Source organism: Heloderma suspectum, chromosome 1 (genome assembly GCF_057233095.1).
Source record: "Heloderma suspectum isolate Gila_16-S chromosome 1, 16-S_ref, whole genome shotgun sequence".
Taxonomy (NCBI): Eukaryota; Metazoa; Chordata; class Lepidosauria; order Squamata; family Helodermatidae; genus Heloderma; species Heloderma suspectum.
In genome coordinates this window covers 66,414,188-66,428,978 of record NC_139458.1, presented here as the reverse complement: position 1 = coordinate 66,428,978, position 14,791 = coordinate 66,414,188, and the positions used below count along the sequence as shown (strand labels likewise).

Sequence of the window (14,791 nt, the reverse complement as noted above, 5' to 3'; positions counted from 1 at the left end):
ACTACAAATTCAAATTTAAATTCAAATACAAATTTCAGAAAGAAAGAAAGAAAGAAAAAAAGAAAGCAATCTTTTTCTTAGATTTATTTATTTATAGTACTTGTAGGGATGTCTGTCACTGGGAAATCCATTTCTTTTTAACTTGACAGAGTTCCGCAGCATCTACGACGCACTTTGCATTTGTAAGCCAAACTTCAGGCTCTGCCCCAAACTCCAGGAACCTTTTTTGGCACATTTTTTGCAGGTTCTGTAATTTGTGCAAATTCTGAGCAATTTCTGCAAATTGCAGAATCCGAGTGAAAAAATCCACAAAATGCCCAGAAAATCCATGAACTAGCTTGACTCACTGCAAGTGCCATGACAGGAACTGGAACAAAGTCCATGGGGCTGAACCTAGGAAAACCCATCAAACTCCACCCCCCAAACAAATTTATCTGACACTGCTAAGTACTTGTATACTGCTTAATATAATAAAATATCTAAGCAGCTTACATACAGTTATAAATAATACCTACAAATACAACCTACATGCTCTGATGCAATGAGAATAATTTTTACTAGGTTTAGAAACTGCCAGAATATTCCCAGTCTCATGAGAAAGAAAGAAAAAACATTGAGATACACTGCTAGAGAGTGCTGCTATGCTATAACAGTCTAGGGCTCTGAAAGGCAAATTTGTCATGGAAAAAATTGGGCAGATTTCTTTCAACTTTCATTGTTCCTTAGTTGTCCTTTTCTGACAATTGTCAGATTTATAATAATCCCTACCTTGTCACAGGCCCATTTGTCATGTGTATGTTCAGCATACTTGTTGACAATGTACTCCAACTTTTCAGGTAGTGTAAAACTGAAAACACAAAAGAGCAATATAATTTACACATAATTTGTTCCAATTGGGCATATCATGAAGCTATATTAATGATATATGTGTATACATACATATTTATATGAATTAACAGAGTGTTGAGAGGCTTAAAGCACACCGTTCCAGTTTACAAGAAATGCAGGTTGCTTACCTGTAACTGTAGTTCTACGAGTGGTCATCTGTGCATTCACACATTGGGCTCTTCACCTGCACTGAGCCTCATTCAGGAAACTTCTAAAGCTGAAGAATGTTTTGGTGGGAACCCTCCCGCACTGTCCACTGCACATGTCCCAGCAGGTTCCTGCCCATTCCCTCAGTTCCTTGAAACTGCCTGGTGTGGCCTCGAATCCGAGGGAAAAATCACACCTCAGTACCAACATCAACTTCGATATTGACACCAAAGTGGGAACAGTGGGTGGGTAGTGTGAATGCACAGATGACCACTTGAAGAACTACAGTTACAGGTAAGCAACCTGCATTTCTTCTTCATGGTCTCTGTGCATCATACATACAGGTGATTAACAAGCTCACTTTAGGGATGTACGAAAGCCACTTACTGTTTCGCAGATCTGCTTTGCGGTGGGGGGGAGGCGCTCCGTCCCTCCCCCCGGAATCCTCGACGGAGGGGGGGCAATCCGGTCCTCCCCCCTGGAATCCTGCCTGGCCGGCTCCGCTCCGCGGGGATTCCGCACAGCTGCTGGTAGGGATGTACGAAAGTGACTTACCTTTCGCGGATTATGTTGATGGTGGGGGGGGAGGCATTCTGTCCCTCCCCCCGGAATCCTGGCCGGGGGGGGAGGCGCTCCGTTCTTCCCCCGGAATCCTCGAACGGCCGGCTGTACTCCGCGGCAGCTCCGCGGAGCAGCCGGTCAGGCCCGGCCCGGCCAGAGCCGTCCGCAGCCGGATTTCCAGCCGCGGAGGGCTCCGGGTAAAAAAACAAACAAAAACAAACAAAAAAACCCCAACTGCGTATGCAAATGGCGGCAGCTATGGCCGCTGCCATTTGCGTTCCGCCTTTTTGGCCGACTTAATCTACATAAATATTCACGTAGACTATGACGGCGAAAATCAAGGGGAACGCAAATAGTGTAGCCGCCATTTGCGTACACGTTTTTTTTAAACCCACCCCCAACCACGATAGGCTACGTAAAGATTTACGTAGCCTATCATGTCTTTTTTTCTTTTTTTTTAAACCTAGCCATGATAGGCTATGTAAATCTTTACATAGCCTATCACTTCTTTCTTTCTTTTTTTTCACAAGCCTGGAAATGGCGGCGGCAGCAGCTGGTCGGAAGACCGCCCGCCGCCGCCCGGAAAATCCGCCCCAGGTAAGTCTCGTCCTGGGGGGGATCCGCGGGGGGCGGGGGGGTGGTAGGCCGTTCCGCCACAGATTTCGGGGGGCCGAATGCACTGGCATTCGGCCTCACCGAGATCTGTGGCGGAATTCTCTGATATCCCTAGCCGCCAGCCAGCTCCGTAAATATTTACATAGCCTATCATGGTTAAGTACAGGGATGCAAACGGCGGCGGCTACAGCGGCTACGTAAATATTTACATAGGCTAAAATGGCTAAAAATAGCGAACGCAAATGGCGGCCACCATAGCCGCCGCCATTTGCGTACGCTGCGCCCAGCCAGGAGACAAGCCGCCCCCGCCCCTGCCACAACTGCCGCCCCCACCCCTTCCGCCGCCCCCACTGCCGCTGCCCCGCCACTGCCACCCCCGCTGCCGCACCTTCTGCCGCCCCTGCCCCTTCCGCCGCTGCCCCTTCCGCCGCCGCTGCCACGCCGCCACCTCCGCCCCTTCCGCCGCCCCCGCCCCTTCCACTGCCCCCGCCACCGCGCCGCCGCCACACCTGCCGCTGCATCCGCCCCAGGTAAGTGCCGTCCTGAGGGGATCCGCAGGGCGGGTGGGGGGGCAGGAGGCCATTCTGCCATGGATTCCGGGGAGCCGAATGCCAGTGCATTTGGCCTCACTGGAATCTGTGGCGGAATTCTCCACCATCCCTAGCTCACTTACCGGTTGGTGAGTAGGGGTTTCACAATAAGACCGATGACAGCATGGCTCACGCAAAAGCATGGTCAGAACATGCCTTGACATCCCGTTTGTAATGCTTTACAAACATTGAGGGTTTTGATCATGTCACTGCTTTACATAAGTCCGACAAGTGCACACTGTTGCCAAAGGCTGTAGATGTGGCAACTGCTTGCATGGAATGCGCCCGAATATCAGATGGACACTCCAAGCCTGATACATCATAGGCCAGACCAATAGTCTGCACAAGCCATGAGGAAAGCCTTTGAAAAGAAACAGGTCCTTCTTGGGACCACTGTAACACACAAAAAGTCTTTGCATCTTATGGAGAGATGCTGTCCTCGACTTATAAAAGGCCCATGCCCTCTTTATGTCCAGAGCATGCAATTTCCTTTCCAGATCAGAAGAAGGATCTGGAGAAAAAGTTGGAAGCGAGATGGATTGTTTGACATGGAAATCAGAGACCACCTTTAGTAAAAAGTCAATTTATTTATTTATTTATTCATTTATTTATTTATTTAATTTCATTTCTATACCGCCCAATAGCCGAAGCTGTCTGGGCGGTTCACAAAAATTCAAAGTCAATGAATTTTTGACATTGAATTTTTGACACAAAAAAATGTCTGGTCTTAGGTCAACTTTGTCCTTATGAAAGATCAGGTAGGGGTGATAAGGCACAAATCTCACTAAAGCATCTAGAGGACGTGATGGCAACCAGAAAGGCCAGTTTCCACGACAGCTACCGAAGATTCATCATGGCCATAGGTTCAAAGGGCTTTGAGAGAAGGGCATGATTGGGCCTCAGGCATTAAGCCCGCATGCCTCCGGAACGTGATCGGACCTACCACTGATTTAGTGCTATAGTCAGCTTCATGATGGGAACTATTAATCTGCTGCCTGGACAATTTGACAGCTTCTACGTGAAAACCCCTGGCAAGATTCCTTTAGTCCTCTGGGAGATAAGTGCAAAGAGAGTCCATTTTCTCCCATAGGAACAGTTGGTATCAGGCCTGATAGTTCACCACACGGAGACCAAGAGCAGTGGGAGAATACAACCATCTTCCTAACAGATCCAGTCTTCTAGCCTCGTCAATGGGTGAAGCATGAATCTTCTGCAACTGCCTTTGTGCCAATTCCACAATGATAGGAATCGGTCATGGATATGATATAAAAATGCCATGTCTTTCTCTTGTACACGGCACAGGCAGGAATGTGCAGAACCCCTACCTTTTGTTCCAGGGGGGTTCTGGGGGGGAGGTGATCCAGTCCTCCCCCCAGAATCCTCCTTGGCTGGCTCTGCTCCGCGGCAATTCCGTGGAGCCGCTGGCTTGCTCCATAGCACCAGCGATACGGCTGCCATTGCCGTGCCATAGCGCTGGCTGAGGGCTCACTCTGGATGCAAATGGCATCCACTACGCCATTTGTGGCCATAAAGCCCTTAGTTTAAGCTAAATGTAGCCATTTACAGCTGGCTGTAAATTTCTAAAGAATTTCTAAATTTCTAAAGAATCTGGCCTCATTGGGGTCCGAGGCAGAATTCTCCGCCATCCCTAGGCACAGGGATTCAAGCCATTTAGATGTCAGTGCCATAGAAGATGGGGCCTTCTATGATTGTTGAACTGTTTGAAGGAGGGTTGGTAAGAAAAAGACCGCAAGCAGTTTCGACGATTCAGCATGGACTGCGTCAAAAACTGGGTCCTGGACATGCTGCTCCAGTTGCTGCACATCAATATCCAGTGAATGGACCATTTTACTAACCTGTTCAGCAAAATGAAACATGTCCTCCAAAGGAGAAGCTCCCTCCTGCATCCCCATGACATCATCTGGAGAAGGAATCAAAGGCGGAATGGAAGAATACGAAGAAGAGTCTAACTAGTAATCATCCACAGAATTATGAGGTGAAGATGGTCTAGAAGCTGGAACAGGTAGAGGATTAGTTTTCCCTGCAGGTGAAGGTGGCAGCTGAGTCAGCTTGACTGACATTTCCTGGCTTCGTAGTAAGGATGATGAGTGATGCCCTTACACAGGGCACAGGCGGAGGTGGAACAAAGTCATCTCCTGCAGGGGGACACGACTGAGTCACTGACATCCAAGGACGGTACCAAGGTGAAGTTGCCCCAAGATATCTTGCTCAGTCATAGTAATATTCTCGATCCCAAGAATAATACCAATCCTTGAACACATAGTGCAATGGGAAAGACCATTGGGAGCTTCTATCCCAATCACCATTCGCTGTCAAGAAGTCTCATTTCTCACTGAGGACGACAACTGGCAATCTTCCAATGGAGAACTTTCTCAGTCCTGAGAAACCAGTTGTGGAGGAGACAGCTCCAATATTTTATCTTCTGACGCAGTAGAAATTGGCTCGATTACAGGAGCGCTCGATACCGACGGCAATACCAGGATAGGTGAATCCAATAAAGGTGGAGGGATTGGAATCTTAGATTCAGAAATCTTATCAGCAATCCGCTTTTTCTTTTGTTTCTTGAGGCTATCAGATCCTGACTTTGGAACTTTAGCCTTTCTCGAAAACTTCCTTGCTACTGAAAGTGCTAAAGAGCAACCTGGAGTTGGAGGGTTGGCCCAGTCAGCAAAACCCGAGGGACGAAGAGATGACAGCTTTGACAAAGACATAGCTGCCACTGTCTTCTCCTTTACACAAGAGTTAGCTGAATTTTTTGGATCTGTGGTCAACAAAGCCCTCCTCCGCAGCTCTATCTGGAGTCGGTCAGACCTGTTCTTCTGTTTAGTGAACGACTGGCACAAAGAGCAAGCATCAGGTAAATGACCCTCAACCAAGCAAAAAAGGCTAAGAGAGTGAGGGTCAGTGGGGCCAATTTACTCCCACATTTGACACATTTACAAAATGGGGCCTTTGAGGCCATATGAGGCCATGGCAGACGACAAAAGGTAACAAACAAAACAAGAAAAAAAAATTGAAGAGAAGACGAAAAAGAGAAAGAAAGGACCTCAGCACCAGTGTGAAAAACACTGACAAAAGTTCTCAATGAACAGAGGAATCTCCCAAAGACGTTATTGCTAGGAGGTTGAAAGAGAACTGAGGGAACAGGCAGGAACCCACTGGGACATGCACAGTGGATGGTGAGGGAGAATTCCAACAAAAATGTTCCCTAGCTTGAGAAGTTTCCCAAATGAGGCTCAGCACAGGTGCAGAGCCCATAGGTGTGATGCACAGAGAACATGAAGCAGAACCTATGTTCTATCATTACAATTCTGTTTACATGGAATAACCAATGACACTGCTGAGTGACTTGTAATAAGGGGCTGGAGGGAAAGCGAGGAGTTACTACACCTCGATGTTGTAGCAAACACTCCATTCCAGACCATAGCACTGTCCCAATTACTTGGCAGTCATCACCACCAAGAAACAGTCATCACCCATAAACAGAATGACATCTGCTATGAAAATTAGTGTTTACAGAATATTTTTATCTGGTATAATGCTGCACTCAGTTAAAGAGAAAGAGTAAGGCCATTGTGACTCACTTTACTGTGTTGATGGGTTTGGGATCAAAGTTTCCTTCAGCATCCACTGACGTCTGCTTTTCTAAAATTGAGATAATTCGGGTGTCTAAATAATCTGGTGGCAAAGCCCCAGCTATTGCACTTAAACAAGGCAAGGCCATTCGGAAAAGCTCCGGATCATACTTCTGCAGGAGAGATAGGAACTGGTTGGAAAGTCCAATAGAAAAACATGCGAAGTGTTAGTTAATGCAACACAGCCATGTAAAAGCAGCATTAATAAATGCTGATAAACGAGGAAGCAAATTTTTAAAACACACCTAGCATAATGGACCAAATGTATACATTGTTTAAATTAATTGCTTAAAGAATCTATTTCACAGTGATTGCATAATTTTTGTATAGGAAGGGTTTGGCTGAAAGGAGAAGTGCTTTTCACAAATATTTCCAGTACTGTCAAAAGCACTCCCACCCCACACATACACACTACCTCTTTCATTGTGTGTGTGTGTGTGTGTATGGTTGCTGCAAAAAAGCTAAACAGCATTTGCTAGTTCAGGAAGCACTGTCCCCATTCTGAATCCATTTTTGTTTTATCTCTCTATCTACATTTTCTGGCATTTTATGGATGTTACACACCATTCGCTTAAATTGAGATTTTATTTATTTATACCATCCCACCCAAGTTGTCAAATGTTCACTAGGAGTAGGAAGAGAATGAATGTCCTTGTGTTGTGTCATGTTGTAGCAATATCAGTAGGAAAAAACGGCTGTATGTCAGGAAGGAACCCAATTTGAGTTTTCCACATGCTGTAATCAACAAAAGCGTGCTCAGTCCACCAAAGTGGTGATTTTCCAGCTTAATTAAAGGGAAAACTGAAGGTAGCCAAGTAATATTATGCGAAGTTCATACTTGCTACCCATATCCGGACTTCTCTGGGCTGGATTGGACCATAATTCCCCTCACCCCACCCACCCAATCCAGCCAATTGCAGGGAGAGAAGAAGAAGTATGTCTACTGTACCTATTCGTGAAGCCCCAGGCATCTGTGAGATAAAACACACCGATTTCCCTCTCTTCACAGTAAGTCAGATGTGTGTGTGTGTGTGTGTGGGGGGGGCATTATTGGCCAATGCACTACACTGTTCACTAAAACTAGTAAGACTCAACAAGGTATATCAGTTTACCTGACAATGTGATTTTTTTTTTTAATGTTCCAAATCTAAGATTTATTTTCTTACTAATCAATGAGTTCCTATGGATCTGGTTCTCTGAATAGTTCCTTTAGCGATTAAGCAAGACATTTTACTTGGTGCACTTATTTTTCAATCAGTATAGGATTAAGTGGAAGCAAAATTCAAACAATCAATTTGTGCAGTGTAAACCAGCCTAGGTATGCACCATAGTTTCCCTTGCAAATCTTAATCTGGAGTACTACCTTTACCTTATGAGAAAGGGAATCAAATATTCCCCAGAAAAGTTTTTCAGTTAAATGTAGCTCTTCTTCAGCTGCAATTCCATTGCTTCCCCATCCAGAAGGCAAGCAGTAATATTTCCAGCATTGCTCGTAGTGATTTGTTAGAAGCTATGAATGGCAGAAAAAATGCATTAAAATGCATTAAAATGCATTACAACAAACTAACTTCTATAAAACAAAAAAGATTAATATGGTCAATCTGAATATTTTATATGGTTTAAATTATGAGAGTTTATTTTATTCTTTATAGATCAGAACATTGGATACTCACCATTCATAGCAAAGGAGGCATCTACTATGGGTTATGCCCCACCATTGCCCGGGGCAAGGCAGGGAGCATGACATGGCCAGACTTTTAGCCTAATCCCTCCAACTGGCTTCTCTTCTCCAGTTCATTTGTGACCAAGCAACAGGTAAAGTAGTTCTGGGAAGCCCAAACATGAATGGTACATTTGGAAAGGAGGAAAAAACCAGCAGAAGAGAACAAAAAGCAGACCAAGGGTAGACTTGCTGCCCTTCCAAAGGGGGTGGGCTCAACTGAATGTGCACAGCAGCTGTGATAATAATTCTGCATGTGACATAGATGCCTCTTTTGCTACAAACACGAAGGAATCTTCATGGTGAGTATCCAATGTTCTGTTCCCTGTTCTAGCAACGAGACATCTATGTGCACAAGCCAATTAGAATTTCAAGGGAGGGAAGAGGCTGAGTCTTGTGTTTTGCTGCTGCAGCACTTTCTGCCCAAAGGAGGCCTCTGCTGAGTCATATGTTGCCAATTTGTATTGTTTTACAGAAGTATTGGAGGTAGACCAGGTGCTGCCCTTGCAAATCTCCGATAAGGGAGCATTAGTGCTAAAAACAGCTGAGGCAGCCACTGCTCTGATAGAGTGAGTCCTGACAACTCTTGGCTTTGATATGCATTGTAGTTCATATGAGGTGAAAATAGAGGCTGTTAGCCACCAAGCCAAGGTTTATCCTGAAGCTTTTCTCCCTACTGTTCTGGGGCTGAAAGGGACAAAGAGTCAGATTTTCAGAATGGTGTGGTTCTGTTAATGTATATTTTGACAGCCCTACACACATCTAGCTGGTGCTAAGCCCACTCAGAAAGTTGTGAGGTCTTGGTACAGAAAGATGGAAGCAACAAGTCTTGAGAGTGATGAAAAGCAGAACTGACTTCAGGAATAAAGGACAGGTCAGGGCATAGAACGTATTCCTTATGGAACATGTAGTGGTTGTCCCTTACAGAAACGGTTGCTACCTCTGAGACCCATCGTGCCAAGGTTATTACCCCAGGGAAGATGACTTTTTGAGACAGGAGTTGTAGAAAGGTAGCCCAGATCTAAGTAGAATAGCCTTTCAGAGTCCAGGTGGTAGGTGTAGCCAGCCTGGGTCCAGATGTAGGATAAGCCCTTGGTGTAGAAGGTGAGAAGTCACTGGAAGAAACCAGGGGCCTTTGGACTCCAGATGAAGAATTGCAGAAAACCATGGGTGGAATGGCCAGTACTGAGCCACCAGCACTATCTCTGCTCTCTCCCATCTGGCCTTCTGAAGCACCCTTGCTACGAAAGTGATAGGAAGGAAGACATATAGTTGCCCTTTTGGCCAGGGCGATATTAGGGAATCCTGACCTTCCATTCCTGGTGCTAGAAATCAAGAGAAATACCGTGGGAGCTTGTGGTTGCTGCAAGAGACAAACAGGTCCACCTACATTGGGCCCATGTGTTGCTGAAGAGTGAGAAACATCTGCTGGGCTAGGCTGCATTCACCCAGGTCAAGTTCTGCCTGGCTGAGGAAATCTGCCTTGACATTCAGAGACCCCTGTAGGTGTTGTGTCTTGATAGGTAGAAGGTTGAACTCCACCCGATTTAGGAAGGCTGCTGCCTGGAGGGAGCAGGAAAGAGTTCCACCATGTCGATTCAGATGTGCCTTGGCAGCAGCGTTGTCATGTGCACAAGCACATGTCTGGATTGCAGAGTAGGTGCAAAGTGCTTCACAACCAAAGGAATCACTCTTAACTACAGCCAATTTATACTGTGTCTTTTGTCCTCAGGGCTCCATAACCCCTGAACTATTTTGGATTGACAGTGCACTCCCAGGCCATCTAGGCTGGCTTGTGTTGCTATGGTGATTCTTGGGGGAAGTTGGAGTGCGGTGCCCCTCTGTGAGAGGTTACCCCCCCACCTTGGGAGAGCCTGACTGACAGTGACAAGGTGACCCTGTGCTGACGTTTGTGGGTAATGCTGTCCTGGTATGGGAGCAGAAGCTACTGTGGAGGCCAGGAGTGCAGTCTGGCTCAGGGAAAAGTGCCTAGGCATGATATCATGAGGCCCAAGAACTGAGTTAGTATCTGCTTCAGACCCTGAACTGTATTCTGGATTTTGAGGATGTGATCCAGGGAGCAGGACATGAGGTTGCAAACAGTGTCCATCATAAATGAGTTGACTTAAACTTTAGTTTAGAAGGAAGCCATGACTTGTCAGGCAATGTACCATTTGATCCACATTTCGATGTGCTCGCTGCACAGACTGGGATCTTATCAGCAGGTCATCGAGACAAAGATATATGTGCGTGGCTTGTAATAGGTGAGCCATGACTGACAGAACTAATTTTGAAAAGGCTCTTGGGGCTGAGGCTAGGTTAAAGGGCAGGGCCTGAATTGAAAGTGCTGGCCTTGGTAAGCAAACTGGAGATACAATCTGTGAGATGAGGCAACGGGAACATGGAGATATGCTTCGGCCTCCCGAATGGACTGGAGGATTTCCATCCTGAATTTGTGGTATGCCAAAAACTTGTTGATGTACTTCAAGTCCAGGACGGCTGTCCAGCCCCCTCCCCATCTTTGGACATGACAAAGAACAATGAGTATATGCTGAAGAAGCTTTGCTGTAAGGGAACAAACTCTATTGCCCCTATGTCTAAGAGGGGGTTGACTGCCTGTAAGGCTATAGCATGCTTCTTTCTGGACCAAGAGGCTGAAGAGGATAGGAATCTATGTTTGGGAAGAGAGACAAATTCAATTAGGTAGCCATGTCCAATCATTTTGAATGTCCAGTTGTCTGATGCTGTCACCACCCAGGCCAGGAGAAAGTGGCTCAGTCTTCCTCCCACCAGGGTCATCAAGGTATCAGAACTGTTGTCTGGATTTTGGCTGGGTAGTGCCAGATTTTGCAGCTTATGGGTTTTAACCTCTGGCTTGAAACCTGGATCTAGACCAGGGCAGATTGAAGGTTTTGAACTTTCTAGATTGAAAGGAAGGCTGAAAGGATGATCTGGTAGAACAAAAGAAAGAAAAAGGTTTTGAGAAGGGTTTTCTATCCTTTTTCTTTGTCATGATAGGCACTGCTCTCTTTTATCTTTCATTTAATTTATTATTTATTTATTAACAACATTTATATACCACTCCCTATCTAAAACAGATTCCAGAGCATTGAACATAAGAGGTACACCAGTAAAAACAGATAAAATATTAAAACACCATATTAAAATAATTAAGAACAGAATGCCAATAAAAACCATAGCTGGTCATTTAAGAAATGCTTCCTGGAACAGCCTGGAGGAGCTGGAATCAACACAGTGTTGGTGCCTGCCTGACCTCCAGGGGCAGGGAGTTCCAAAGAAAGGGGGACACAAGAATATCCTTCAGGGCTTCCTCCCCAAATAGGTATACTCCCTTGAAAGGCTTGGTGGCCAAATTACCTCTGGAGTTAAGTATCAATGCTTCAATGGTGCAACCACAGAAAACATCAAGCTACTGCAACAGCTGCAATGGAGTGGCCTGTGTAGATGACAGCATCTTTGTTGCATCAGCTATGAAAGCATAGCCTTAGTACAGCTATGATTAGGGAGCGATAACAAGGTGGACCTATCCAGATTCTTGCTGCCCATGAGGTTCGCTACCCATATGATGGATGCCCTTGTGAAGAATGAAGTTGTGGATAAGGTCCTGAGTGCAGTTTCATGCGCTCTTTTAAGAGAGGCCTCAGACCATCCTTCACCTGGATTTCTAGGGAAACATCCCCGTTCTTAGAAGCCACCGCATCAGAAATCAGAGCTGCCGCAGGGGCATCAACTTGGGTCACTTTTAATGGTTCCGTGAATTTTTCAAGCAGTGCATAAAATCTTTGGGCCACCTGTGCAGCCTTAACCAACTTTTCAGAGGGCGATGGAAAAGGTAAGCTTTGTGGTAAGCTTAGGTCCAGAAAACAGTGCTGCACCTCATGTAGCTGTCTTAGTGGAATCTTGTGTTTCCGGTTGCAAGGCTGGCATAGCTTTTACCAACAGAGGAAGAAAATCATCACATTTAACCTTCTCATGGTAGTGGTTTCTTCTGCTATACCAGTGTCTGACCAACCCCAGGTTCTTTATTTGACCAGTCAATCTGCTTAGATGGAGATTTGGGAGAGTCATGATCTGCGTTTGTATTGGTAGCCCTTTCAGACCCTTCTTTGTTAGCTTTCCCCCTAACAATGGCTCTGTGGTTGGGGGAATCATCACCTGAGTCTAGGGATGAATGAGGATCTGGTCTGGAGTGTGCACGTTTTGCATTTAGGCAGAGCTGGAGATGACTCAGAACAAGACAGTGTTAGCTGGATCCTTGTCTTGGGACAAGATGGCCTCTCTGAAAGAGTGGGTTGGCTAGAGTGTGCTGCCAAAATGGCTTCCTAAATTTTGGAGAGAAACACCTCTGACTCTTTAGCTAGATTAGAGGAGGCAAGTTCTTGTCAGGCAATGACTGAGTTTGCTTCCTGATAATGGCAGCCAAAGTCTGCTGGTGGCCCTCGCAAGCAACACAGCATTGAGAAGTAGAATCTTCCATTTCATCCAGAAAAGGGCAGGAAAATATGAGGGACCCACCAGCTTCATTTCCCACCCCCACCCCCTGTTATTAACAAAATGGCCTACTGAAGGCTTATGTGACTGTGACAAACTCTAGGTGGGAGAGTAAGTGCCTTTCCAATGTCATTGCCGACTTCTTCCTCAGAAAGACTGGCTGAGCAGGTCTCCAAATGGCAGAGGGGAGGAGGAGGCTCTGGAGTGGAACGGACGGATGCTGCATTCAACACAGAACAAATCTGGTGGGAGGAGGCTGGGACTAGTCTGTTATGATGGGTGTCCCTGGCATCAAGTAGCTCATCTTGCTGGGCCACACAGTCAAGAGAGTGCCCCGGCTGCTTTGCTGGAGATCTGGACCTGCCATGTATTCTGGTTCTTTATCCTCATGTGGAACCTTCTTCAGACAATTCTGATATGCTTGATGGTCTTTTGTCCTCTGTATTTCAGGCTTCTGTGTTCGCTTATGAGCTCAGGAGCAGAGTAGAAGAAGATAATAGAAGAACGGAAGAGGTGTGTGTGTGTGTGTGTGTGTATTATAGAAGACAAAAAGCTAGTAGGAAAAAAAGGAGAGGAATAGGTTGAGGAGCAGAAGGTTGAGAGAAAATGAGACAAGCTCTGTCCTGGGCAAAGGCAGGGAACAAACTGGAGAGGAGGAGCCAAGTGGCGGGACTAGGCTAAACATCTGTGATCCCTGCCTTGCCAAGGGTGGTGGTGGGATATAACCCACAGTAGAACCCTCCTTGCTAGAACAGAGAAACATCTAGTATACTTTTAGACAAATACTATTCTTATTACTAAATTCATATTAAGCTAAACAGTGAGAATATGACCTTTCAATGTACCTCCTAATACTTAAAGGAGTTTCATAATTTTATTAATATTATAGATATCAATGCTTTCTATGTCAAGAGCATTTGACTTTAATCTTGTTGTTACCTTAAAAATCCAGTTAAGTATAGCCGCCATGAGCTTTTAGATTAGGAGTGGGCAAGTTTGGGAGGCTTGGGGGCCATTTTTGCCCCCATAGCTCCTGAAAAAGATAATAAAATTTTAAAAATGGCATCTGTTGCAGTACAGAGCACCAAAAGAGTCAATATTAATGTGTTTGCGAGCTAAATTTGACTGTTTGGGCATTCTGAAGCCACTATGGATGGCATTTTTAATTATTTTCTTTTTCTGAATTTGAGGGGCGGGGGGGATGGGGGCACAGTGGGGACAGGCAAGGGCCACATGCTGCCTGCCCATGGGCTGCGTGTTTCCCACCTCTGTTCTTGTTAGCCCTGGCTTTGTTCCAAAACATGCACACACACACAAGTTTATCTAAATAAAATGGGGTGTATGTAATGGTAACTTTGCTCTAGCAGAAAGCACTTCTTATGTAAGGGAAGCCATGCAATTTTCAGCAATGACTCCTACCTACTGCAGCCCTCCACATTATATCCCATACTGTTCTGGAGGGTCCCTCAACCCTCAGGAGCAGCTTTTCTGAAGGTATGGCTGGCTCCAGTGGGTAAGAGGGATAATAAAAAACCTTAAGTGAGCAGAAGTGCTTTCCACTAGTGCAAAGCCACCACTGGATAACATACAATTCAATATGTTCTCTTTTTTTGTAAAGGGAGAGAATACGGAATAAAGACCTAGTCTAAGTAATCTAGTTTATATCAATTCCATGGAAATCAGTTGGATCAGTTGTTCTATTTAGCAAGATCATGCTCTTTACCTTACTTCCCCTTTCTCTATAAAAATTACCCTCCATTTCCTTTTGCATTTCCCCTGGACAAAATGATTAACAGATGAGAAATCATCTCCAAGTAACACATGATGATGATGATGACGACAACAACGTACATTTTCATTCTGCCCTTTCTCTAAGGAGCTCAGGAAAGCACACGTGGACTTCCCCCAGAGTAAGACTGGCCAAACCACTCACTGAGCATCATAGCTGAAGGCATTGGGATAATGCAGTCCTAGTCCAACACGCTATTAACCTAATATCCATTCACTTTTTCTATTGTATTCTCTGCGCTGAAGTGTAACTGTCACAAAGATCCCTCCCTCAGGTTCCTCTAATCCTGCAATTCAGAACATTTTTAAAGTCA

The 14,791-nt window shown here is 45.4% G+C and overlaps 1 protein-coding gene across 1 annotated transcript in view; it reads right to left on the bottom strand.

Moving 5' to 3' along the window:
• The window catches only part of RYR3 (ryanodine receptor 3), a 593,263-nt gene that overhangs the window by 213,770 nt on the left and 364,702 nt on the right, over window positions 1-14,791 (bottom strand). The window contains exons 51-53 of the mRNA XM_084844796.1: window positions 7,827-7,967; window positions 6,407-6,570; window positions 769-847 (exon numbers count right to left, since the gene is read on the bottom strand). Coding sequence (XP_084700922.1) covers window positions 769-847; window positions 6,407-6,570; window positions 7,827-7,967 — 384 coding nt within the window. The remainder of the gene's footprint in view (window positions 1-768; window positions 848-6,406; window positions 6,571-7,826; window positions 7,968-14,791) is intronic.